This window comes from Moschus berezovskii, chromosome 7 (assembly GCF_049115385.1).
Source record: "Moschus berezovskii isolate FMDL1 chromosome 7, NW_MosBer_1.0, whole genome shotgun sequence".
Lineage (NCBI taxonomy): Eukaryota > Metazoa > Chordata > Mammalia > Artiodactyla > Moschidae > Moschus > Moschus berezovskii.
Window position 1 is genome coordinate 109866946 of NC_142466.1, and position 26436 is coordinate 109893381.

A 26436-nucleotide genomic window follows, 5' to 3' on the forward strand; every position below is an offset into this window, starting at 1 on the left:
GGAGCCAGGGAGGCCCCGCCCCGCCGCCACCTGCGGCAGGTGGAGCGCGCGGCGCGCGGCGCGCGGCCATGTCCGCGGAGGGCGCTGGGCCGGGGCCGGGGCCGGGGCAGGGGTCCGAGCCGGGGCCGCTGTGCCCCGAGCACGGCCAGGCTCTCCGCTGGTTCTGCTGTTCCGAGCGACGGCTCGCGTGCGCCGCCTGCACGGGGCCGGGCGGCCGCTGCCGGGGGCACCGCATCCGCCGGGCCGAGAAGCGCGCGGAAGAGCTGCGGGTGAGCGGGCGCGGGCGCGGCGGGCTCCGGAAGAAGGGGGCGCCGTGCGGGGGCGGCGCCGAGAGCGGCCCGGCAGCCGGCCGGGGAGCGCGGCTCCGCGAGGGGCGCCGACCGTGCAGCGAGGCGGTGGAGGGTGTGGCTGCTGGCGTCCCGCTGGCGCGAGTTCGAGCCCCACCTCCATCAGGGGCTCCCTGTGAGTCTCGGGATCTCTGCGCCTCAGTGTCCTCATTTGTAGTCTGGAGGCGTCTATTAAAGGTGTTGCTCGGTGGGGCTGGCTTTGGGCAGGGAAGGGCCCCGCTGCTCTCGGTGCCCGGGACCAGGCGTTCCCCGGCTACCGCCCCTTTGGGAACTTGATAGAACTCTGTCTCTCCTTGTTTCCTAGCCCCTCGGCTCAAAGCTCCTCCCCTCATGCGCCCTTCAGCCTTCCTGGTGAGGTGACTTCTCTTCCCTTTCAGGATTGGCCTGGACTGTACTTGAAGCCGGTTTCACTTAGGTAAACGGAGCGGGCGGGGAGGATGTCAGGAGGTTCCTACTGGAACCCTTCACTTAGGCTTTCTTTCTCCTCACCTCCGCTTCCAGCTTGGCTTCCTGCCACCACCCTCCCCTGAGCTGCTGAGATTGGAAAGTCAAGTCACCATGGGGCTTCCTATCTCCTTCCACCCCACCTTTGGTCCCTGGGGGTTTCTTTGCAATTTGATTAACCTGCTTGATTCTCCCAACCTCTCCCTGGAGGTCTGCGCAGCTGTGTCGCCTGAGGGCTCAGACTGGACTGTAATAAACACAGCTGACAGGGTGCTGGGGAGAGGGATTCAGTTATCCAACAGCACCTGAAGAGCTCCTGGTGGGTAACAAGTAGGACCACCAAGTTGGTGATGATGAAAATAAGCTTGGATAATGTGGTATAATGGACTGGCACGATGGATAGAAACTTTGCAAGTTCCAAAGCACTTAAATAGCCATCATCTCTTCCCATCCAGACCTTGTGGTCCTACCTACCTTTAATAATGAGGGAGCTAGCTGAAGCCCAGAACAGGCAGTAACTTTCTCAAGGTTCCAAGTGTTCAGGGGCTGGACCAGAGGAGTCATTGACTAGGCCAGAGAAAAACCACCTCTTTGCGTCAGTGTTTGGAGGGAGGAAGTGATGCTAATGGGAGTGAGAACTTAAGACCTTTTTAAAAAAGTTGCCATCAGGGCTGCATCTGAGTGGTAGAAGGGGTTGAAGCCTGGACCAGGGGAGCAAGCCTGCTATTTGCTTTGGAATGGACTCTGCCTGGGGCAGGGGGCTTTCCCTGAGCCCTCCTAAGGCCCTTAGCATATTCATCTGATTTGCTTGAAAGGGATGTGTCTTGCCTTCTCTCCTTCCAACTTTCTTTTTTTCAATTATTTTTAGATGTGCTGGGTCTTTGTTGCTGCCCAGACTTTTCTCTATTGGTGGCAAGCGGGGGCTATTCTATAGTTGTGGTGTGTGGGCCTCTCACAGCAGTGGCCTCCTCTGTTGCAAAGCGCAGGCTTCAGGGCACATGGGCTCCAGAGCACAGGTTCAAGGGCTGTGACATACAGACTTAGCTGCTCCGAGGCAAGCAGGATCCTCTCAGACCAGGGTTCAAACCAGAGTCTCTTGCACAGGCAGGCAGACTCTTCACCACTGAGCCACAGGGGAAGCCCCCTGCCTCCAATTTTGAGTAAACTGTAGGTTCTTTGCAGACTTTCCTGTCCTACTGGCCAATCAAAGAAATTTTGCCCCAGGGCAAGATTGTTATTAAACTGGGCAAAAACAACACCAGCTCAGCAACCTCTCTGTCACCTTCTGGATACCTGCCCTGTAGCTTTTCAGAAGCTAGTCTCACTTCCCTCAGTCCTGGGGTGTGTGGTGGCCACAGCTTTCTTCCAGTTAAGTCATTTCTTTAACTTGGTGTTTGGGCCAGTGGAGTGTAAGGCTGAGTCCTGATGGTGGAGGGAAGGATTTACAAGAACTGCCTGGAAGAGACAGCTGAGTCGCCCTTGGCAGATGGAACTGGGGCAAAGCTCTTAGGGGAAATGGTGGCGGAGCTGCTGCTTGGAAGTGCTCCAGATGTTACCTGGAGAAGTGGCGTGGCAAAGCTGGGGCCTGGCTGTCTCCATGGGCAGTCACTTCTCTGTGGGCCTCGGCGTCTTCATTTCTAAAAACTCTCCCCTGGTCTCAGGGCCAATGCTCACAACTGCAGGAGCTGTGAACTGCTGAAAGGAAGTGGCCAAGGAAGTGGGTGTTCATTCATTCAACAAATACTGGATATTTATTCAGGGCCTTCTATGTATAGAGCCTCTCTTCTAGGTAGTCGGACATAGAGAACAAGTTAAAGTCATGATGACTTTAAAGTCAGGATGATGATTCTTGTAGGGGACGACAACTACCAAGAAGCAAGCAGACTCATGATAGTCAGGAAGTGATAAGAGCAAGGGAGAAAAAGTAATGATGTGAGGTGTGGGATGGTCAGGGGAGGCTTAGGGCTTCTTGGAGTCGGGGAGAAAGACATAAATGGGAGATAGAAGGCCCACCAGGTGCAGAGGCACTGAGGTCAGGACGGCTTTCGTGTATTTATGGAGCAGTAAGAAGGCTTGAAGCTCAACATTCAGAAAACAAAGATCATGGCATCTGATGCTGGGAAAGGTTGGGGGCGGGAGGAGAAGGGGACGACAGAGAATGAGATGGCTGGATGGCATCACCGACTCTGTGGACATGAGTTTGAGTGTACTCCGGGAGTTGGTGATGGACAGGGAGGCCTGGCGTGCTGTGATTCATGGGGTCGCGGAGAGTCGGACATGACTGAGTGACTGAACTGAACTGAACTGAACTGAAGAAGGCCAGAGTAGTAGGAGGACATTGGACAGAAAGGCAGAGTCCCATCAGGGAGGGCCTTGTTGGTTACAGTCTCACTGTGGGTGCATTGGAAAGCCATGAGAGGGTTTTGAGCTGGGGTGTGACTTGATCTGATTTCCTTACCAAAGGTGGCAGTGGCTAACGAGGAAGCTGGGGAGGTGGTCAGGAATAAAGGCCCTGTTAGGAGACTCTGTCAGCAGTTCCTGTGGGAGATCGTGGTGATCTGGGTGGAACAGCAGAAGTAAAGGTGACCGTAAGTGGCCAGAAGAGAGAGAGAGACTGGGGAGCAGAGGCTGGTAGGACTCACTGATGGATTAGATGTGGGGTTGGAGAGTAACTGCTGGAGTTTTGGCCTGGGTAGCGAGATTGATGCTTCGAAGTACTGTTAATGAATGGGGATTCCTGGGGGAAGAGTGGCTTGGGAAGCCATGGTTTTGTGCTCAGTTGCAGGTGTGGACAGTTAGGGAGCTGGGCATGAAGGAAGAGTGAGTGTATATAAGGAAGTGATTCTGATGGGCCATGGGATCTGAGGATCAAGAGGGAAGCAAGGCCACTAAAGGGGGTGATGGACAGCGAAAAGTGCTGAGCCTAACGTACTGGTGACGCCGTCTCAGCTGAAGGATTGTTGGAATGGAGACTCTGGAGTGCGTGATCTGGGATGGAAAGTGGTGGGTAGGATGTGGGATCCTTGAAGAGTTTGGAAGTGGCATAGTTTTCAATAATGACGAGTTCTGAGATCCGACCATGGAAGTAGGTGGCTGAGGTGGGTAAAAGGGACAGAAAATCACTGGCATGGAGGGAATGGACCAGCTGTGGAGCCAGATACCATGGGTGCCGTCTCTGTTGCAGAACAAGATTGTGGACCAGTGTGAGAGGCTGCAGTTGCAGAGTGCTGCCATCACCAAATATGTGGCCGACGTCCTGCCGGGGAAGAACCAGAGAGCAGTGGTAGGTAATTTTTCCCCTCCCCGTCTCCTCTGGCCCTCTCCTAGGATAAGCTCTCAGCCTTAGGGGCTTGGACCAGTCTAGAGTTCCTTCCCAGCCTCACAGACCCACTGTGCTGCTCACAAAGCTGGATGCTCAGGAAGGATGGTTTCCTTTTCTTGGTTTTACATCTGGGCAGAGTGGGTTCTTCCTGGAATGCATGTGATGCAAAGACTGATTAAAAAATGACTTTCTTCGGGTAAAAGATCAGATGATTCTTGTGTCATTTTAATTATTTTGTGCTCAGCCCCAGTATTATAAAATAACCAATGGCTTTTCCATTGCACATTCTTTATGACAGTCTTAGGCAGTAGATAGTAGTAACATCCCTGTTTACAGATGGAGAAATGGGTCCTCCAGAGGTTAATTGACTCACAGAGTCAGTTCTATGAGCTGGATTGTCTTGACTCCCAGAAGGTGATCCCTCTGCAGCACCTCAATAGTGCATGCATGCCAAGTTGTGTCTAACTCTATGGACTGTAGCCCACCATGGTTCCTTTATCCATAAGATTCTCCAGGAAAGAATACTGGAATGGATTGTCATGCCCTCCTCCAAGGGGTCTTTCTGACCCGGGGACTGAAAACCTGTCTCTTGCATGTCCTGCATTGGCAGCAAGTTCTTTGCCTCTAGTGCCACCTGGGAAGCCCGCAGCACCTCACTGCTGCTGCTGCTAAGTCACTTCAGTCGTGTCCGACTCTGTGTGACCCCATAGACGGAAGCCCACCAGACTGCCCCGTCCCTGGGATTCTCCAGGCAAGAACACTGGAGTGGGTTGCCATTTCCTTCTCCAGTGTGTGAAAGTGGAAAGTGAAAAGTGAAAGTGAAGTCGCTCAGTCGTGTCCGACCCTTAGCGACCCCATGGACTGCAGCCTACCAGGCTCCTCCATCCATGGGATTTTCTAGGCAAGAGTACTGGAGTGATTTGTCATTGCCTTCTCCGGCAGCACCTCACTGCTGATCCTTTATTCAGCTGACTCATGCCACTGCTACCTCTCAGTCTCAAGTATGCCCTTCAAGGGCAGAGGCTATGAGTTTCTTCCTGCACACCCCTCCCTCCTTCCCCAAAAGTACATGGAGCAGACGTGGCACTATTTCAGTCAAAAAATAAATGATTTTGATTGCAAGGAATAGAATCCAGTTGAACTACTAATAGCATAAGCAAAACATAATTTCTTGGATTTTAGATACACAAGTCTTTCAGAACCTGAAGGGGATGAGAAGCAGGAACGAACAAGCTGCTAGAAGTCCAGGCAGCTCTTCTCTGTCCTCCGCTGCTTCTCTTTGCATGATGTTTCCTCTCTGTTTTTCATCATCCTTCTCCTTTTCCTGTCTTAACTGCACTGGCTAGGACCTCAACGCAGTGTCTAATAGAAGCTTTTTTAGCAGGTGCTGATTTTGAGGAGAATACAACATTTTTGCCATTTATTTGATTATTTAACAAACCTCTGTAAGCACCTGCCACACACCAAGCACAATTGGTCTATGTGCTAGAGGTTCCACAGTGAACAAAACATAGGAAAATCCTTGTTTTCGTGAAGCCTACATTCTAGTCAGGGGAGGGTGTGTGTGTGTGCATGTTTAGTCTGACTCTTTGTGACCCTGTGGACTGTAGCCTGCTAGGCTCCTTTGTCCATGGAATTTTCTAGGCAAGAATACTGGAATGGGTTGCCACTACCTACTCCAGAGGATCTTCCCGACCCAGGGACTGAACTCCTGCACTGGAAAGCAGGTTCTTTACCAGCTGAGCCACCAGTGGAGAGGGCTAATAACAAATAAAATATATGCCGTGTCAAAAGGTGATAACCTCTATGGAGAAACAAAACACAGGAAGTGGGTGAGGCATGTTGAGGATGGGGTTGTAATCACATATGCTTGTGATCAGGGATCGCCTCATTAAGAAGATTGATATTTGTACAAAATTTCCAAGAGGTGAGGGAATGGACTGTACATCCTGGGGAAGCGTGTTCCAAAAAGAGAAAGGCAAGTGCAAAAACCCTGAGATGGGAGCGTACCTGACATGTTGGAGCAGAGGAAACAAGTCAGAAGACAAAGGAGATGGAGTCAGAGAGCAGTGCATGGAGCTCGGTAGAATCCCCACGGGTCACACAGAGACTGCTTTTTATTTGGGGAAGGCAGGAAGTTATCAGAAGTAAGATGATATGGCTTAAGATTTAAAAGGAGCGGCTACTGTGTTGAGAAGTGACCATAGGCAGCAGAGGTAAAAACAGGGAGACTGATGAGGAAGTGTTGCGGCAATCCAGGTGAGAGCTGACAGGGGTTTGGACCTGAGTGAGTGTGGCAGGAATGGCGAGAAGCAGCATATATTAATATATACTTTCTGAGGGAAGAAAGAGCAGGATTTGCAGATGGATTGGATGTAGGCTTTGTGAGAGAAAGGGAGGAGGGATCAGGTTAACTCTTATTTTTTTTGTGATGTGAGCAACTGGAGGGATGGGGCAGCCATTTACCGAGGTGGGGAAGGATTGCGTGTAGAGTGATGGTTGGTGCGGGAGACTCGAGTTCAGTTTTGTACGTGTTCAGTTGGAGATGACTATTAGGCATGCAAGTTAAGATGTTGGGTAGATGGCTGGGTACACAAGTTAGGAGAGGGCTGGGCTGGAGACATAAATGTATCAGTGTATAAGTGAGAGTGGGGCTTCCTGTGTAGCTCAGTGGATAAAGAATCTGCCTGCAATGCTGGAGACCTGGGTTCGATTCCTGGGTCGGGAGGATCCACTGGAGAAGGAAATATAGCAACCCACTCCAGTATTCTTGCCTGGAGAATCCCATAGACAGAGGAGCCTAGCAGGCTACAGTCCATGGGGTCAAAAGAGTTGGGCACGACTTCTTTTTTTATAAATGAGGGTATAAAGTGAAAGTCATGGGAAATGATGAGATCACTAAGTGAGTAAAATACAGATAGAAAAGAGCCGGGGTCCAAGGACTGAGCCCTAGGTCACTCTGACATCTAACCATTGAGTAATAGGAACAAGCAAAGTGGACCAAGAAGGAAGCAATCGGTGAAATAGGAATAAAATGGTTAATAAGAGTGTTGTGTCCCACAATAGGTTTCAAGGAGGTGGGTTCAGATTTCGCAGAGAGATCAAGTCAGGGGAGACATGAGAATGGACTCTTTAGTAACATGCTCCTCGTTGGAGATCCTGACAAGAGGAGTTTGGTAGAGTATTGTGGTAAAAGTGTGATCAGAGTGAATTTCAGAGAGAGTAGAAAAAGAGCAATTTGAGATAGTTGGCACAGATGATTCTTGAGGAATTTTGCTGTAGAAGGAAGCTGAGAAATGGGATGATAGTGGAGGGGGATAGATGGATATGCCATCAACAAACAAGCAAGTGTTTGTTGCTTGGTTTTTAAGATGCGGGAAATGACTCTGTGTATGCTGATGGGAATTGCCCACTGGAGAGGGGAAAATTAATGATGCAGGAAAAGGGGACAATCTGGTTTAGCAGAGGGGGTGGGAGCTAGTAAATAAGTGGAAGTATTGGCCGCAGGTGAGAGCACAGGCAGTTTATCCACAGAAATAGGAAAGACGGTGTATGGGCACAGATGCAGGTAGATGGGTAGGTGATAGGCAGAGCTCGTTGAAGTTCTCTTCTGATTGCTTTTCTTGTCCCTTCTGATTGCATCTATTTTCCATTATTGTTTCCTCTCTATGATTTTTTTCCTTCTGATTTTTTTGGGGATTTACTCTGTAGTTTGTTAACTTCCCAAGTTGAACACAGCCTATTGATTTTAGTCTTTTTTCATTTTCAAAGTGAGCATTTAAGCTATATATTTCCTTCTAGGTATTGATAGAGGGATATCCCACAATTTTGATGTAGTATTTTCAGTTTCATTCAGTTATAAGTATTTTAAAATCTCCACTACGACTTTTTTCTTGTGCTTATGACTTTTGAGAGTCCCTTGTACTGCAAGGAGATCCAACCAGTCCATTCTAGAGGACATCAATCCTGGGTGTTCATTGGAGGGACTGATGCTAAAGCTGAAACTGCAATACTTTGGCCACCTCATGCGACGAGTTGACTCACTGGAAAAGACTCTGATGCTGGGAAAGGTTGGGGGCGGGAGGAAAAGGGGACGACAGAGAATGAGATGGCTGGATGGCATCACCGACTCTATGGACATGAGTTTGGGTGAACTCTGGGAGTTGGTGATGGACAAGGAGGCCTGGCATGCTGTGATTCATGGGGTCGCAGACAGTCGGACACGACTGAGCGACTGAACGGAACGGAACGGATGAGTTATTAGATTTTTAATTATTTTATTATTAATTATTTATACTTTAAAATTTTCAAATATATGTTTTACATTAGTATCAGTATCTTTTGTTTGTTTGTTTTTTTGACTACACCCTGCGGCATGCAGGATCTTAGTTCCCAGACTAGGGATCAAATTTGTGCCCCCTGCACTGGCGTCTTAGAGCCTTAACCATTAGACCTCCAGGGAAGTCCGTAATTGAGCTTTTTAATAAGTTCAGATCTTCTCTATATTTACTATTTTTTTGATTGCCAGATATTTTTTTTTATTACTGGCAAAGGGCATTTACATTTTCACACTATGCTGTGAATTTGCCTATTTTTCCTTATAATTTTGTCAATTCTCTTTATATTCTTGGTACTATTTATTAAGTGTATATATTTAAATTTGTTGTATATTCCTGGTAAAACATCCCTTTTATAACTTTTCAGTGACATTTTATGAACAGGAATCCTTTTTGCCTTCAAGACTATTTTGTCTTTTACTCATTACTAGACCATTAAGTGGAGAAGGCCATGGCAACCCACTCCAGTACTCTTGCCTGGAAAATCCCATGGGTGGAGGAGCCTGGTAGACTGCAGTCCATGGAGTCGCGAAGGGTCAGACGCGACTGAGCGACTTCACTTTCACTTTTCACTTTTACACATTGGAGAAGGAAATGGCAACCCACTCCAGTGTTCTTGCCTGGAGAATCCCAGGGACAGGGGAGCCTGGTGAGCTGCCGTCTCTGGGGTCGCACAGAGTCGACACGACTGAAGTGACTTAGCAGCAGCAGCAGACCAACAAGTGTTTTCTGGAATTATCAGTTTTTTTCCTTTTACTTTCAACTTCTTATGTTGTTTCAGGTGTGTTTTAGAAACTGGATTTGTTTCCTTTTTAAAAAAGTCCAGGGCTTCCCTGGTGGCTCAGTGGTAAAGAATTCTGCCTGTCAGTGTAGGAGACACAGGTTTGATCCCTGGTCTGGGGAGATCCCACATGCCATGGGGCAGTTAATCGCCTGCACTACACCTCTTGAGCCTGTGCTTTAGAGCCTAGAACTGCAACTATTGAGCTCATGCGCCACAGTTACTGAAGCCTTTGCCCCTAGAGCCCATCCATGCTCTGCAATGAAAGAAGCCCTCGCAATGAGAAGCCTGCAGTCCACAGTGGAGAGTAGCCCCGCTTGCAGCAATTAGAGAAAAGCCCGCACAGCAACAAAGATCCAGCACAGTCATAAATAAATAAAATTTTAAAGAAAGGTTAAAAAAGTATTTATAAAAAAAGTCCAACCTGATAATCCCTGCCTTTTAACTCGTGAGTTTAATCAATTTATTGCTATTGAGATTACAGGTATACTTAGATTTATGGCTGTCATTTTATGTTTTCTGTGTATGCTTAGTCATGTCTGACTCTTTGTGACCCGATGGACTGTAGCCTGCCAGGTTCCTCTGTCCATAGAATTCCCCAGGCAAGAATACTGGAGTTGGTTTGCATTTCCTACTCTGGGGATCTTCCTGACCCAGGGATCGAACCCACATCTTTTGCCTCTCCTGCATTGGCAGGTGGAGTCTTTACCACTAGCCACCTGGGAAGCCTGTTTTCTTTGTAGTCCACTTTTACAATTTTTTAAAATTAACTTTTACTGCAGTATAGTTGATTTACAACGTTGTGTTAGTTTCTGCTATACACCTAAGTGAATCAGTTATACATAAATCACTCTTTTTTAGATTCTGTTCCCATATAGGTCATTATGGAGCACTGAGTGGAGCTCTCTGTGCTATGCAGTAGGTTCTTATAGTTGTCTACTGTATATGTAGTAGTGTGTCTGTGTCAGTGCCAACCTCCCCATGTCTCCTTCCCCTGCTGTAGTCCACTGTTTCTGTGCTTTTTCCCTTTCTTTTCCTCCCTTCTTTTGAGTTAATCAACCCCTCCTCCCTTCTTTTTCCCTGTGCTAGCTTGAAAGTTGTATATTCTATTTATGGTCTCTTTTTGGTCCCTTTAAGAATTTTTTGATTAATTTAAAAAATGTTTTTTTGGTTTTTTTTTGACTATGCTGGGACTTCGTTGCTGCACACAGGCTTTTGCTAGTTGCTGTGTGCAGGATTCATTTTAGTTAAAGCACATCTTTTAATAATTCCCTCATTCACAGAAAGCTTTTTTTTTTTTTTAAATCAGAGAGGTCTTTATTGCACTTTCGTTTTTGTATGATGGTTTACATGAGTATACAATTCTAAAGTAAATCACAAGCCCCATTCAGAGCAGCTAGTTGAGCCCTCAGCTCTTGATTACGCTGGTCTTCAGTTTCATTTCTACTTGTGGACTCCAAGGGATTTCCTTTTCTAAGCTGCCAGAAGTAGCTTCACTTTAAAAGGATGCTTTGGTCTATTTTTCCAGCATTTCTGTGTTTTGGTCTGTGTGTATGTGTTAATCACCCAGTCATGTCTGACTCTTTGCGACCCTGTGGACTGTAGCCCACCAGGCTCCTCTGTCCATGGGATTCTCCAGGCAAGACTGAATACTGGAGTGGGTTGCCATGCCCTCCTCCAGGGGATCTTCCCAAGCCAGGGGTCAAACCCAGGTTTCCCACATTGCAGGTTCTTTACCATCTGAGCCACCAGGGAAGCCCGTGTTTTGGTCTAGGAGGGATTTTAGTTTCTTCAGCATATCTTTGGAAAGCAAAATTTATTTTTTTTTCCCTGGGAATGACTCAAGAAACGTGTTGAAATTGACTGCAGCCTTCTTGTTAGGGAGTATGGAATGCATCTGGGGTCTGTTCTTGATCCTGTTCATACAGTAAAACGGGACTGCAGAGACCCACCCGTGGGAAAGGCGTTGAGGTGGGCTAGAAAGAGGAGCAAGTGCTAATGACACCAAATACGTGTGTGCCAGGCTTTGCTCTTCTTGTATATATTGACTCACTTGACCCTCACAGTAGCATTATGAGGTTGGTACTATTAGTATCTTCATTTGATAGATTAGAAAACTGAGGCCCAGGGAAGATAAGGAACAACGTTCCCCAGTTGGTAAATAGAACAGCTAGTATTTAAACCTGGGCGCTGTCTCTACAGCCCAATTTCCTAACCACTGTGTTGTGTTGCCTCCAAAGAACACTGGACTTGGAATCTGAACCCCTGGGTTCACTCAGCCATTCACTCAGTCCATCTCTCTTCTCCTTGGGGCAAATTGTGGGTCTCAGTCTCTTTTGGAAAACAGGCCTAACTGTCCTCTGCACTGTACAAGGCAGGTCTTTAGGGGCAGGAAACAAGGAGAGCCGCTGACTAGCCCTGACTTTCTGGCATGATGGAAAGTTTCACCCTCAGTTGTCTGGCAAGAGTGCAGGAGCTTCAGACCACAGTGCCGTTGGAGAGGATGGGTAACCAGATGGCATTGGTGGAGGGGAAGAGTGTTGGACTGAGAGTTGGGAGAACCGGGTTCTAGCCCCTGCTTTGCCACTGACTTGGCATGTGAGCGCCACCAAGAGATTTTGACTTAAGTTGGAAAGAACTTTTTCTGTCAATCGTTCAGTAAATATTTGAGCACCTGCTCCTTGCCAGACACTGTGCTAGTTGCTAGGGGACACATGCTAAATTCATTGACTTAGAATTTAGTTCAGCCCTCTAGTGTGGCAGATTAAGAATTCTACCGTGGAAGCAATTGGAATGGATGGATTTGGGAAGTAATGAGCTTTTTGTCCTTAGACATGGTCCAAATAGATGCTTCCCTCATAGCTCAATTGATAAAAAATCTGCCTGCAGTGCAGGAGACCTGGGTTTAATTCCTGGGACAGAAAGATCCCCTGGAGAAGGAAATGGCAACCCACTCCAGTATTCTTGCCTGGAGAATCCCATGGACAAAGGAGCCTAGGAATCCGTGGGTTTGCAAGAGTTGGACATGACTTAGCGACTAAACCACCACCATGGTCCAAATAGGAGCTGGACTAGTGTTTGGGTGCATTCTGTTGATGGTAGACTTTTCAGGCTTTTCTGCTCTGCATTTCTATGATCTCTGACTTGGTCTCTTGAACTTGGGGTTCCTAACTGTGAAATAAGCAAGTAATTCCAGCTGGATCTTTGAGTCCTGCCCAGCACTTTCATTCTGTCATCTTAGCTCCGTGAGATGTGGCCTGGATGTCTGGATCTCAGCATTCTTTTCCCTGAACCACATTTGGGAAATCTTGGGGCTCGGGTGTTTTAAGCAATATTACTACCCTTACTGTACCCATGTCAGACATGGCTAATCAATCTCAGCACTTCTTCCGGCTGAGCCCCAGCCCTCCTAATCTTGCTTGGGGCTATGCCAGGACCCAACTCCTTGTTTAATTCCTGGTCAGAGCACGGCCAGCGCAGCTCGGGAACTGGTCATCCAGCGGCTGGGTCTGGTGAGGAGTTTGTGCGAGAGCGAGGAGCAGAGGTTGCTGGAACAGGTGCATGGCGAAGAGGAGCGGGCCCACCAGAGTATCCTGACGCAGCGAGTACACTGGGCCGAGGCGCTGCAGAAGCTGGACACCATCCGCGGCAGCCTGGTGGACATGCTCACTCATCTGGATGACCTCCAGCTGATTGTAAGTCAGGCAGGGATGAGGACACCACAAGTTGTCCAGATTCTGCCAAAGTCTGAAAATGAGAATGTTTTATTGAAAGGAGGTGGGTGGAAAATGATAATTGGGAACCAGGATGAGCCAGGGCAATATAACTATATGGGGATTTTTTTTTTGCAACTGGTAACTGTTTCAGTAGTGAGCAGATATGTACTGAGTGCCTAACGTATGCTAAGCAAACATTGTGTTATCTGCATGTTGTTAGTTGCTCAGCTGTATCTGATTCTATGCGTCCCTATGGACTGTAGCCCACCAGGCTCCTTTGTCCATGGAATTCTCCAGGCAAGAATACAGGAGTGGGTTGTCATTTCCTTCTTCAGGGGATCTTCCCAACCCTGGGATCAAACCTGGGTCTCCTGCATTGCAGGCGGACTCTTTACCATCTGAGCCATCAGGAAAGCCCTAAGGGTGGAGGTACAGGATACAGCTGTCAACAACTCACAGCCTTGTAGAAGAGGCGAGTATATAAACCAGTAATTAAGACATGGAGGGATATGTGCTATGGTGGAGGGCATTACTGGGAGCTGGGGCCCCTGCAGTCCTCGCTTGAGGTGGGTGGTAGTCAGGGAAGCCTTCCTGAATGAAGCGACTTAAAAGCTGATGCCTCAAAGACAAGAGTCATAGCTTTGTAAAAGGAAGTGGGGAGAGGGAGAGAGTCCCGAAGCTTGCAGAGAGCACACTGCACTGACAAGAGGTCTGCTGCAAATACAGAGCTCATCCTCACTCCCACCACCCGGAAATCACAGTGCAAGATGTTGGTTCATATTCTTTCAACGTATTTTATATAGATATGCTGGTACCTGCAGTTTTAAGGTGACAGTGTGACATCTCAGTAGATGCGACAAGCAGCGAAATGAAAATGTGGAACATTGTTGTTCAAGTTGCCCCTCTTGTGCAGTCATGGTTTCTGTGACTGTCCCAGATGGCACATTCATTTTGAGCACATTCTGTCCCAAATGCTGGGAGAGTCACAACAGAAAATTTAACGAGTCCCATCCATTGAGCCGATGGGTGATGAAATGCTGGGTAAATAGGTGATTGTCCAGAAGTGTAGTCTGAGGGAAACCTAGGGTGCCACGGGGCTCAGGGCACAGAGGGATTCATTTTGAGTGCATGATGGAAGAGGTCTGTGAAGAAGGACGCATAAAACTTGTGCAGGGTCTTAAAGAAGGAGTGGATGTTTTTATTCTAGAATTTCTGTCCACGTGGAGCCCTCCATGCAAGTTAATTATAGTAAAGTCTTGACGACCTGCTGAGTTTCTGGTGCCAAGCCTGACTTTGTTTTCTTTTCTCACAGCAGAAGGAGCAGGAGATTTTTGAGAGGTGAGTATGGCCCTGGTATTTGCTTGGGCAGTCATGGAAACCATGGCCTTTGACCTCTCCGAAGTCTACCAAGTCCATTGCTGTCAGGCCCCACTGCTCCTAGGAGGAAGCTCAGGGTGGGCAGCTGAGTGGCTTCCCTGAAGCCAGGCTTGAGGCTTGTCATGGGCTTTCTTAAACATTATCCTATTAAAAAATGTACAGTCACCTGGCTGGGAGGGTTTCACCACCTCCATCTACAGATGAGAATGCTGAGGCTCAAAGAGTGGAAGGGACTTGCCTTGGCCCCAGAGCTGGGGCTTGGACCCACAGCTGACACCCGACCCAGAATTGTCTTCTCTCCTTCATTCCCCCTTTCTCTAATGAAAGAATCTGAAATCTAAGTCTGCATTACCAGGAAAATTTTTTTAATTATGCAGTAATAAAAGAATTTCACCAGACCCTACCTGAGTTCTGAAAAGTCTTGAAAGGTTCTGAGACCCAAGAGCCGGAGGAAGTGGCCAAGAGGTGATAATTTTCCAGGCAAAGAAATTAAATTCTTACCCTGCGTGTGTGAGATTTCAGAGCTCACAGACACAATGTGTGCTTGGGGAGCACAGTCCATTCTTCTTTATTTTTATAAAGATAGCAATATAGATATCAATAGCAATATATGTACATGGGAGAAAGAAAATAATTTTCACCAGTAGAAAATGATTTAAAATGAAAAGTGTCTCTATCACTTCTTCCCAATTCTGTTTCTGAGTGGTGATCAGCTTTAACAGTTACATGTGTGTCTTGTAGGCTTTCCCGTGTTTAGTCACAAAAGAGTGTGGGGGATTTTTCCCCTCTTAAAATTTTGTTTTGAAAATACAGATGGGATCACCTCATGCTTCTTTTATAACTTATCAGGCTATCTATCCTGGTACATTTAGATTTACCTCACTTTATGGGAAGTCTGTGAAGTATTCCACAGTATGGATGTTCCTAAATTCAGATTACTGTCTCCTTATGATCTTTTCCACACTTCTCCTAGTCTCTCTTTTTTTTTTTTCTTTCTTTATTTACTTGGCTGCACCGGGTCTTAGTTGCAGCATGCAGACTTTTGGTTGCTGCACGTGGGATCTAGTTCCCTGACCAGGGATCAAACCTGGGCCCTCTGCATTGGGAGCTCGAAATCTTAACCACTGGACCACCAGGGAAGTCCCGTTCCTAATCTTTATCTCTTTTATCTTCATCATCTTCCTCTAATACAGTCTGTCCTCTATATCAAGCTGATCTGATTTCTTTAAAAATTCTTCATTTTTGGTTTTGAAATATTTCAGACGTATAGAAAAGTTGCTAAAGTAGTATAATAAACTTAGAAATACTAATTGATATCAGTTAGGCACATTTTCCCTCTGTTTCTTGTGTCTCTTTCTTCCTGTCTATCTAGTGTATATATAGAGAAAAACTTGTTTTTTCTGACCTATTTGAGAGTAAGTTGCATATAGCATGACTTTTTATCTTATCGCCTACTTCTCTAAAAAACAGACATTCTCTTACATACCACAGTATAATTATTAAATTCAGGAAATCCCATGTCCACATAACACTATTATCTAATATAGAGTCTGTATTCAAATGTTGCCAATTGTACTAAAAATGTTCTTAATAGTCTTTGGAATCCCATTCCCCCCCATACCCAATCCGTCTGATCTCTTAATCTGTAATTTTTCCTTCACCCTTTTCCCCTCTAAATACTTTTTAAGAGTCTAGGACAGTTTTATAGAATATCCCTCAAATTGAGTTTATCTAATGTTACCTCATGATTAGCTTCAGGTTATACATTTCAGGCAAGAGTATCTCATACGTGATGTCCTCAGTCCTTCTGTCATTCCAGGGGGCATTGATGTCATTTTCTCCCATTATCAGAGAGATTGACTTTTTAAATTGAAGTATAATTGACATACAGTATTATGTTAGTTTGTTTAAATTGAAGTATAGTTGATGTATAATATATAAGTGTACAAAATAGCGGCTCACAATTTTTAAAGGTTGTACTCCATTTGTAAGGTAAGGTAAGGTCGCTCAGTCGTGTCTGACTCTTTGCGACCCCATGGACTGCAGCCTACCAGGCTTTTCCATCCATGGGATTTTCCAGGCAAGAGTATTGGAGTGGGTTGCCATTTCCTTCTCCAGAGGATCTTCCCGACCCAGGGATCGAACCCAGGTCTCGCGCATTATAGGCAGACGCTTTACCATCTGAGCCACCAGGGAAGTCCATTTGTAGTTATTATCAAATATTGGCTATAATCCCTGTGTTGTGCAATGTAGGCTTGTTGCTTATTTTATGCATAATAGTTCGTACTTGCTGATCTGCTACCCCATCTTCCCTCCTTCCTTCTATTTGTAACCACTAGTTCTCTGCATCTGTGTTCTCTTTTTCTGTGTCTTTTTTTTGTTGTTATAACCATTAGTTTGTTGCATTTTTTTAGATTCCACATGAAAGTGGTGTACAGTATTTTTCTTTCTCTAGCTGGACTTATTTCACTTGGCAGAATTCCCTCCAAATCCACTCATATGGTTGCATATGGCAAAACTTCATTCTTTCTTATGCTGAGTAATATTGTGTTGTATATATCTGTATATCTACCTATCTATATATATATCTGTATATATATACCACATCATCTTTTTCCATTCATCTGTCGATGAACATTTAGGTATCTTATATATCTTGGCAGTTATATATAATGCCGCTGTGAACATTGGGGTGCATGTGTCTTTTTGAATTAGTGTTTTTGTGTGTGTGTGTGTGTATGTATGTATATGGGGCTTCTCTTGTACCTTAGCTGGTAAAGAATCTGCATGCAATGCAGGAGACCCCGGTTCGATTCCTAGGTCGGGAAGAACCCTTGAAGAAGGGATAGGCTACCCAGTCCAGTATTCTTGGGCTTTCCTGGTGGCTGGAAGAGAATCCACCCACAATGTGGGAGACCTGGGTTCGATCCTTGGGTTGGGAAGATCCCTTGGAGAAGAGAATGGCTCCCCACTCCAGTATCCTGGCCTGGAGAAGCTTCCATATCTCGGCAGTTATGAATGCTGCTGCTGTGAACACTGGGGCGCGTGTGTCTTTTTGAATTAGTGTTTTTTTGGGGGGTGTCTGTGTAGACCCAGTAATACAGTTGCTGGGCCATACGGTAGTACTATTTTCAGTTGGTTTTTTTGAGAAACCTCCATCTTGTTTCCACAGTGGCTGCAGCAGGTTGCATCCCCACTACAGTATATGAGAATTCTGTTTTCCCCACATCCTCACTGTTCGTTGTTTCTGTTCTTTTTGACAATAGCCATTCTGAGACCTGGGAGGTGATAGGGCATTGTGGTTCTGGCCAGCATTTCCCTGATGATTAGTGATGTTGAGCATTTCTCAGGTGCCTGTTGGCTGTCTGTATGCTGTCTTTGGAAAAATGTGTATTCAGGTGTTCTGCCCATTTTTGTTTTTGTTTCTTTTCTGGGGGGACAGGGTTTGGCTGTACCATGTGGCTTGCGGGATCTTGGATCCCCCTCCAGGGATTGAATCCCAGTCCCCTGCAGTGGAAGTGTGTAATAACCACTGCACTCCCAGGAATTTCCTTTCTGCCCATTTTTTAATTGAGTTTTTGTTTTTTCGATGTTGAGTTGTATGAGTTGTTTATATCTTTGGGTATTAACCCCTTACTGGTCATACAATCTGCAAATATTTTCTCCCAATTAGGTTGTCCTTTCGATCCAACCAGTCCATTCTAGAGGAGATCAATCCTGGACGTTCATTGGAGGGACTGATGCTAAAGCTGAAGCTGCAATACTTTGGCCACCTCATGCGACGAGTTGACTCACTGGAAAAGACTCTGATGCTGGGAAAGGTTGGGGGCGGGAGGAGAAGGGGACGACGGAGAATGAGATGGCTGGATGGCATCACCGACTCTGTGGACATGAGTTTGAGTGAACTTCGGGAGTTGGTGATGGACAGGAAGGCCTGGCGTGCTGTGATTCATGGGGTCGCGGAGAGTCGGACACGACTGAGCGACTGAACTGAACTGAACTGAACTTCATTTTGTTGATAGTTTCCTTTGCTGTGCAAAAGCTTTTAAGTTTAATTAAGCCCCGTTTGTTTTTCTGTTTTTACTTCCTTTGCTTTAGGAGACAGGTCCAAAAAATATAGAGCTATTCTCTGGAACTTCTCTGAGAGTCCAGTGGTTAAGACTCCATGCTTCCAGCACAGGGTTCACAGGTTCGATCCCTTGTTGGGGAACTAATATCCCACATGCTGCACGATGTGGCCCAAAAACAAACAGACAAAAAAATGCTACAATTTATGTCAAAGAGTGTTCTTATGTTTTCCTCTGGGTGTTTTTTGGTTTCTAGTCTTCCATTTAGCTCTTTAATCCATTTTGAACTTAGTATACGGTGTTAGAGAATGTTCTAATTTCACTCTCTTCCATGTAGCTGTCCAGTTTTCCCAGCACCGCTGTTGAAGAGGCTGTATCTTCTCCATTGTATCTTCTTGCTTCCTTCGTTGTAGATTGTTGCTGTTGTGCATAGTCGCTCAGTCATGTCCGACGCTTTGTGACCCCAGTGACTGTAGCCCGCCAGGCACCTCTGTCCATGGGGAGTCTCCAGGCAAGAATAGTGGAGTGGGTTGCTGTGCCCTCCTCCAGGGGATCTTCCCGACCCAAGGATCGAACCCAGGTCTCCTGCATTGCAGGCAGATTCTTTACCATCAGAGCCTCCAGGGAAGCCCAGGGCCTTGTAGGTCAAGATAAGGAAACAATTATTTCGACTGCTATTACTATTGTTGGGAATGTGAAAAACAGTAGAGTCTTAGCAAACCACCTGATCAACCTGTTAATCAAGGGGAAAGACTGAGCCAGAAGGATAGATATTTGCCTAAGGTCACAGCCAGTCAGCAGCCCTGCCAGGACTAGAACCCAAACCTCCAGACCCTCTGGTCAGCACTTCCTTCCATTGCTTAGACGTACTTGGATTTTTCAAGAATCTGATTTTGGTGAACCTCTACAGCTCAGGGCAAAAGACAGAACAGAGCAGCCTGGTCCTGCCCGTCTTTAAAACCTCCCTGAGCCCCAGATATAACGCCCGCCTGGGTGGAGAGCCAGTGACAGGTTCCTGACTCAGTGCACAGAAAACAAACTTCTCATCGTAGATTAGCTGACCATGAATGTGTGGGTTTATGTCTAAGCTTTCTATTCTGTTCCGTTGATCCATGTGTCTGTTTCTGTGCCAGTACCATACTGTCTTGATTACTGTAACTTTGTAGTATAGTCTGAAGTCAGGGAACATGAGTCCTCCAGCTTTGTTCTTTCTTATGATTGTTTGGCCATTTGAGGTCTTTTGTGTTTCCATACAAATTTTAAATTATTTGTCTAGTTCTGTGAAAAATCTCTTTGGTATTTTGATAGGGATTACACTGAATTTGTAGATTGCTTTGGGTAGTATGGTAATTTTAACAATATTAATCCTCCAATCCAAGAACATGGTGTATCTTTCCATCTGTTTGTATCATCTTCAATTTCTCTCATCAGTGTCTTATATTTTTCTGAGTGTAGGCCTTCTACCTCCTTATGTAGGTTTACTCGTAAGTATTTTATTCTTTTTATGTGATGGCAAATGGGACTATGTCCTTAATTTCTCTTTCTGATAGTTCATTGTTAAGTGTATAGAAATGTAACAGATTTCTGTATTTCAATTTTGTATCCTGCAACTATATTGAATTCATTGATGAGCTCTATTAGGGTTGACATCTTTAGGGTTTTCTATATATAGTATCACGTCATCTGCAAACAGCAACAGTTTTACTTCTTTCTAATTTGGAGTCCTTGTATTTTTTTCTGTTGTCTGATTGCTGTGTCTAGGACTTTGTTTATTCGTTCACTTATTTAGTATCAACATAGACTCAGAGATTCTTGTTTTATTCAGTGTATTGTAGTCTATTACTATTATTATTAATTTTGATCTTCAGACTGTCCCACATTTGGCCAGTAGGAGCCCCTTCAAGCCAGATCCTATGTCCTTCTAACAACACTTCATCATTCTTAGAGCACTTCCCTGCTTTCCAGCACAAGAAGATATCCTAGGCTCAACTTCTTTTCCTGCCCCAGCCCTGGAATCAGCTATTTCTCCAGGGAGTCTTGGTTCTTTTTAGTGGAGAAGAGTATTTAAAAACCAAGATTTAGGCATTAGGTGTGTTCCCTGCTACTGACGCATTGCTTCCAAGCCTTCTCAGTGGATGGCAGGCAGAGATGGGGAGTGTGTGTGTACATAACTTTTTTATTCCTGAGTTTGTATCACAACTTCTAATTCCGGTCAAACACCACAGGGTTTTTCCTATGCCTTTCCTTATTCTGTGTTTATGTAGTTCTTCTTTCACAGTGAGAACCATGGCTCCCAGCAACAGCAATATATCTATTCATTTGTTCAGTCCTACAATACATAAACAGTTATTTGAGAGTTGCGAAACCCATAGTATGGTTGACAAACCCCTAGGAGAGTTCAGGATTTGTTTGTAGTGCTTTGTGCTTTTAGACTGAGGGTGTGTACTTTCAAAGTAGAGTTGGCCCTCCGTTTCCACGGGCTCCCCACTGATGGATTCAGCCAGCAAGGGTTGGAGTGTTCTCACATCTGCAGCGGGCGAACCGCAGACACAGAGAGCTGACTGTAAAGGGTTTGAACGCCCCGTGGGCTTGAGTGTCCCTGGGCGCCCTGGGACCAGTCCCCCTAGGATATGGAGGATGACTGTATTGTTTCCAAAATCTGTTGGTTGGCCCCTAAGGTTGTTTCCAGAGACATTACTTTGCCAACCAAGGTCCGTCTAGTCAAGGCTATGGTTTTTCCCGTGGTCATGTATGGATGTGAGAGTTGGACTGTGAAGAAAGCTGATCGCCGAAGAATTGATGCTTTTGAACTGTGGTGCTGGAGAAGACTCTTGAGAGTCCCTTGGACTGCAAGGAGATCCAACCAGTCCATCCTAAAGGAGATTAATCCTGGGTGTTCATTGGAAGGACTGATGCTAAAGCTGAAACTCCAATACTCTGGCCACCTCATGCGACGAGTTGACTCACTGGAAAAGACTCTCATGCTGGGAAGGATTGGGGGCGGGAGGAGAAGGGGACGACGGAGAATGAGATGGCTGGATGGCATCACCGACTCTGTGGACATGAGTGTGAGTGGACTTCAGGAGTTGGTGATGGACAGGGAGGCCTGGCATGTTGTGATTCATGGGGTCGCGGAGAGTCGGACACGACTGAGCGACTGAACTGAACTGAAGGTTGTTTCCACATCTGTGGTTGAGCTCAGCCCTGGTCTGCCATGACAGAAGGTCATGCTGCACAGACTGGGTGTTCTGGTCCTGGCCAGGGCCCTGGTGCGTGCCAGCCGCATTTCGCTCCTGCTCCTTTGGGGTCACGAGTCTTCTCTTCCGTGGCACGAAGTGGCAGGAGCAGCTGATTCTCCGCACTCCGGCGTCTGGCTGGCCCCAGACTCGCTCTGGTGATGGTTCAGCACTGCTGACACCACCGCCTCCTCTTTGCTCCTCACCTGGTGGCTGGGGCTTCCCAGCGCCAGCCTCGGTGCTTTAAGAAGATGGCAACAGAGCCTTTCTTGTCCTGACCACAGAGAGTCTTTGTAACTAGAGCCCGCTCTCAGCTTTCCTAGGGCTCTGTTCACCACGCTCCTCCCAAGCCAGGACTGTCGGTGCCAGTCTTAAAAAAAAAGAGCTGGCATCCATGAGGAGACATGCTCGCCCTCTAGCCTCCTCCTCTGGTTGTGGACAGAGCCACGAGATCTGCGGAGGAGAGTGTGTGTTCTCACTTCTTTGCTGCCTGAGCTCAAAGCTACCTTCAGGATTAGAGGCAGAGGGAAGGTTCTTTCTCAGAAGCCAGATCAGAGGTCTGCGAGGCCCTAAGGTGAATCCTCACTCTGCCTCACAGCCCTTCAGATTTCACTTCAGGTCAATGGAAAGATAATGGTGCCTGGACCCCAGCCTGGGTTTCTTTTGTTTCTGCAGGGTAGCAAGACTTAAATTCAGCTTCTTCTTTTTAGCTGAGTGCTTTCTCTGAATCTCTTCCTTCCTGTCCAATGAAGTAACAACTGCCTCCCAGGTTAGAACAAAGATCCTACATAGAAAGTCTATATAGAGATTCTATATAGAAACAGCAAGCCTAGAGCCCGGCTGCTAAGTACATGACAATACTCCCCTCCTAGGTATCTTGTGTTCCCAAATCTCTTCCAGCAAAACCCAGTCCCCGCTGCTAGCTGAAAAGAAGTGGCTGTTGGGAGCGAAGTGCTGCAATTACTTTATGGTTGGGGTGATAACCGATCATTTCTTCTTATGTGACTCCTGAGGGGTGTTTAAGAGCAGAGGAATGGCTGTACCTTCTGACCATACCAGTAGGTTTTACGGCAGTAGATTTTGAAGGAAAGTGAGATTTTTCTCCATGCATGCTGGTGGAGTAGAAAGACCGTGGCACAAGAGGCTTAGATCCTCCATGTAGCTCTGGTCCTCCTCCCAGCTAACTCACGAGAGACACTGGTAACTTGCTTTACCCACAGAACACATTGACACCAAGTATCCCCTTCCCTATAAACCATGTGCTTGATGGAATTAAGGCTCCAGGGCATAGAGGGAATGCCCACCTTCTCTTTTGGCTCCAGCCCCTTCTCTTTGGGGGCTCCTATGTAGGGCCTGGCCATTCTTGCTGTCATCCTCATCGAAGAGGATTTTACTTCCGTCCCCCTTCTGTATTGATCCAGATACATTTCCAGAACCTCCCTAAATCTCTTTTTTTTTCTGCACAAGGACGGAGGAAGCAGAGGGCATTTTGGATCCCAAGGAGTCGGAAAAGTTAAATTTTAATGAGAAGTGCACTCGGAGTCCATTACTGACCCAACTCTGGGCAACAGCCATTCTCGGATCCCTCTCAGGTTAGTAACTGCTGGAGCCAGGCTCCTGTCTGGGTGGGCTTTGCTGCTGGGTCACACTGGGGACTGGTGTGTCTGACATCATAGCTTAAGCAACCAGTGATGCTGGGTGCAGGCTTGTCAATGGAGCCTAAGTTCTGGGCAGGGTGGGGGCAGCTGGGCCAGGTCCTCTGTTTCCAGACCAGCCTGCTCTGTGGTTGCGTCTGGGATAAATCCTGTTCCCAGAAATCACGTCCTCATTATGTTCTGCCCTACTGCAACAGCTCAGTACTATTTCTTAGAAACCTAGTTTCTCTTTAAGGAGCCTCAAGAGTTGCAGGTTTGGTCCCTGGGTTAGAAAGATCCCCTGGAGAAGGGCATAGCAACCCACTCCAGTATTCTTGCCTGGAGAATTCCATGGACAGAGAAGCCTGGTGAGCTACAGTCCATAGGGTCGCAAAGAATCGGAACACGACTGAAGCAACTTGGCGCATGCAATTGATGTGGCCAGCTGGAGAGCATCTGGAGCAAGAACTGAGCTTCCTGGATTCGTCTCACTCACTTGACATTGACTCAGGCCAGTGGTGGGTCTGGCCTTGTGCTGCACGCTTGGGCCACAGAGGTGGACATGACATGGATTCCTGCCTCTTGGAATTCCCCCATTGGGAGGGTTCTCAAAGCAGGTCTTCCCCAAACTAAATGGAAGCTTCCACACTGCCTGTTGTAGTTTTTTCACAATTCACAGAAAGGCTAAGTTAATGGATTGACTCTTTCTCAATTTTAACCCTCCCTCCCTGCACATTCTCCTTAAAATGTTAGTACAAGCTACAGCTTCTCTTCTCTAGATTCTGGAATCCAGTGGTGACTGATTGGCCAGCAGTCCCATTTACTTAGTTGTTGGAAACTGCATATCTGATGCTTTCAAGCTTTCAGGAACCATGTCACTAGGACAAGTCTGATCTGGATACTGCGTATGCCCAACTAGACTGCACTGCAGTGAATGAAAGTTGATCAGTTGTGTCTGACTCTTTGTGACCCCATAGACTTTAGCCTGCTAGGCTCCTCTGACCATGGAATTCTCCAGGCCAGAACACTAGAGTAGCGATTCCCTTCTCCAGGGGAATCTTCCCAACCCAGGGATTGAACCCAGGTCTCCCACATTGCAGGCAGATTCTTTACCATCTGAGCTACCAGGGAAACCCAGTCAGTGCTGATGCTAAATGTAGGAACAATATGCTCGGTCTTCATTTGGCCCCTGCCACTAACTTGGTATGTGACCTTGGGCAACTCGCTTCTCCTCTCTGAGCCTTATTTCTATCACTTGTTAACACTTGGTAATTTACAGGTATCATCTCATTTGATCCTCACATCCACCCTGTGATCTGATCCCCACTTTTATAGATGAGGAATCTGAGGCTCAGAGAGAGTAAATGGCTTTACCTGCCAGTGAGTGGTGAGGAAGCCCTTTGCTACCTGGCAGGACCAGGTCAGAGCTGAGAGTGGGTCTTGGGCAACTCAGAGAATTCTTTCTGGCAGGCACAGAGGACGTGCGTATGGATGAGAGGACGGTCAGCCCCTTCTTGCAACTGTCAGATGACCGGAGGACCTTGACCTTCAATGCCAAGAAGTCCAAGGCCTGTGCAGATGGCCCGGAGCGCTTTGACCACTGGCCCAATGCCCTGGCCGACACATCCTTCCAGGCTGGGCTGCACGCCTGGACAGTGAACGTCCAGAACAGTTGTGCGTACAAGGTGGGCGTGGCCTTAGGCCAGCTGTCCCGCAAGGGTTCTGGCAGTGACTCTCGTCTAGGCTGCAACGCCTTCTCCTGGGTCTTCTCCCGCTATGGCCAGGAGTTCCGTTTCTCACACGATGGGCAGCACGAGCCCCTGGCGCTGCTGCGTTGCCCAGCCCAGCTGGGGGTGCTGCTGGACTTGCAGGCACAGGAGCTGCTATTCTACGAGCCCGCCTCGGGCACCGTGCTCCACATCCACCACGCGTCTTTCCCTGGGCCCCTCTTCCCAGTCTTCGCTGTGGCTGACCAGGCCATTTCCATCGTCTGCTGACCTGGAGCCACAGGGAGGCCAGCTGTCCCTCCCCACCACCCTTTCAGGCCATGTTTCTACCCAGTGTCTTCCCAAATGCTGCCTATGCCCCACAGGCAGCTTTAGCGGGGAATCTGGGTACAGGCATTAAATGCTGGCTATCTGGGGGAATTCGCTACTCCCTGAGGCTTGGTTTCCCAAATCCACCATGCATCTGCTCCTCTGAGGGTATCTTATTTGCCCCTTTATCACTGGCATCCAGCATGGTGTCCGGCGCAGAGTGAGCGTGTGATAAATGTGATCAGTGAGTGGACGTATGGACTGATGGATGGATGGATCAGTGGATGTATGGAGGGACAAGTGACCAGATTCATGTTGTAGGCTCTTCTGGAGAACTCCTGCCCCCAGGAGACCCCGTCCTCTGGCAGAAAATCTTATGGCTGACGCTCTTTCACCCCTCTGTTTGGTGCTTCTCCGTCCTTTTCATGACATGGCAATGGAGAAAATATTTTTCTAGCACACAAGGACAACCTGGAAGGGATGTAGAACTCCTGCCAGGTTGCTGTTGGCCAGAGGACTCTGGGGCTCTGTCCTCCCCCAGGTTTTGCCTGGACACTCGGGAGACTCAGGAGATCCTGTCTCCAGGCAGCCTGCCTGCAACACACTCATCGTAAGCACCGTCTGACTGGGCAGAGCTCCAGCCAGTGCCCACCTGTGGTCACAGGGACGAACCTCTTTCCCAACTGCAGCTGATGCATGCCCTCACCTAATTTCTCTAACACAGTGAGACCAGGGTGAGGCCTTCAAACCAGGACGAGCCAACAGAATCGAAGGCCAGCCTTAGAGAACATGTACATTATTAAAGACTTTAAAACCCTGGAAAATTTCTTCGTTGGTAATTGGGCGAATCCCCAGGTGCCAGCTCATGTCTAGTTTTGTGTTTGCTGGGAAATGAATGTCTTCTTTACCCCCTATCCACATTCCCAGTTAAAAGCAGGAGACAGCTCAGCACACACAGCTGAAAGGGCCTGGGATAGGGTTCTGGGCCCTGCATTGCTAAGACCACGGTCAAGTCCCTTCCTATCCTCTGAGGAGGTCACTGAGAACAGTGGTCCTCCTGTCTTGCTTCACCTGGGAACACTGTTCCAAGGCAGCCTTACCTGCAACTTACCTGTAAGGCTCTTGGGCTCAAAGATGGA

General features: G+C 47.3%; 1 protein-coding gene across 2 annotated transcripts; it reads left to right on the forward strand.

Annotated features, from left to right (window-relative positions):
* On the forward strand, positions 1–26138 carry BSPRY (B-box and SPRY domain containing). Of its 2 annotated transcripts, none has more exons than XM_055427629.2 (6): positions 1–269; positions 3976–4074; positions 12696–12926; positions 14263–14285; positions 23095–23219; positions 24732–26138. In XM_055427629.2, exons 1-6 carry the CDS (start codon positions 69–71, stop codon positions 25256–25258), a joined length of 1206 nt encoding a protein of 401 aa, XP_055283604.2. In that variant the 5' UTR covers positions 1–68; the 3' UTR covers positions 25259–26138. The 2 variants fall into 2 exon arrangements, with proteins under 2 accessions (XP_055283604.2, XP_055283603.2); XM_055427628.2 differs by having other exon boundaries at positions 8–269; positions 14260–14285.
* The last annotated feature ends 298 nt before the right edge of the window (positions 26139–26436 follow it).

Bases quoted from the DNA above. Each gene is read 5' to 3' on its own strand.
- BSPRY (XM_055427628.2), top strand. From the start codon at position 69: ATGTCCGCGGAGGGCGCTGGGCCGGGGCCGGGGCCGGGGCAGGGGTCC. The intron at 4,075-12,695 runs GTAGGTAATTTT...ATTCCTGGTCAG, and splicing joins GGAAGAACCAGAGAGCAGTG to AGCACGGCCAGCGCAGCTCG. The intron at 12,927-14,259 runs GTAAGTCAGGCA...CTTTTCTCACAG, and splicing joins TGGATGACCTCCAGCTGATT to CAGAAGGAGCAGGAGATTTT.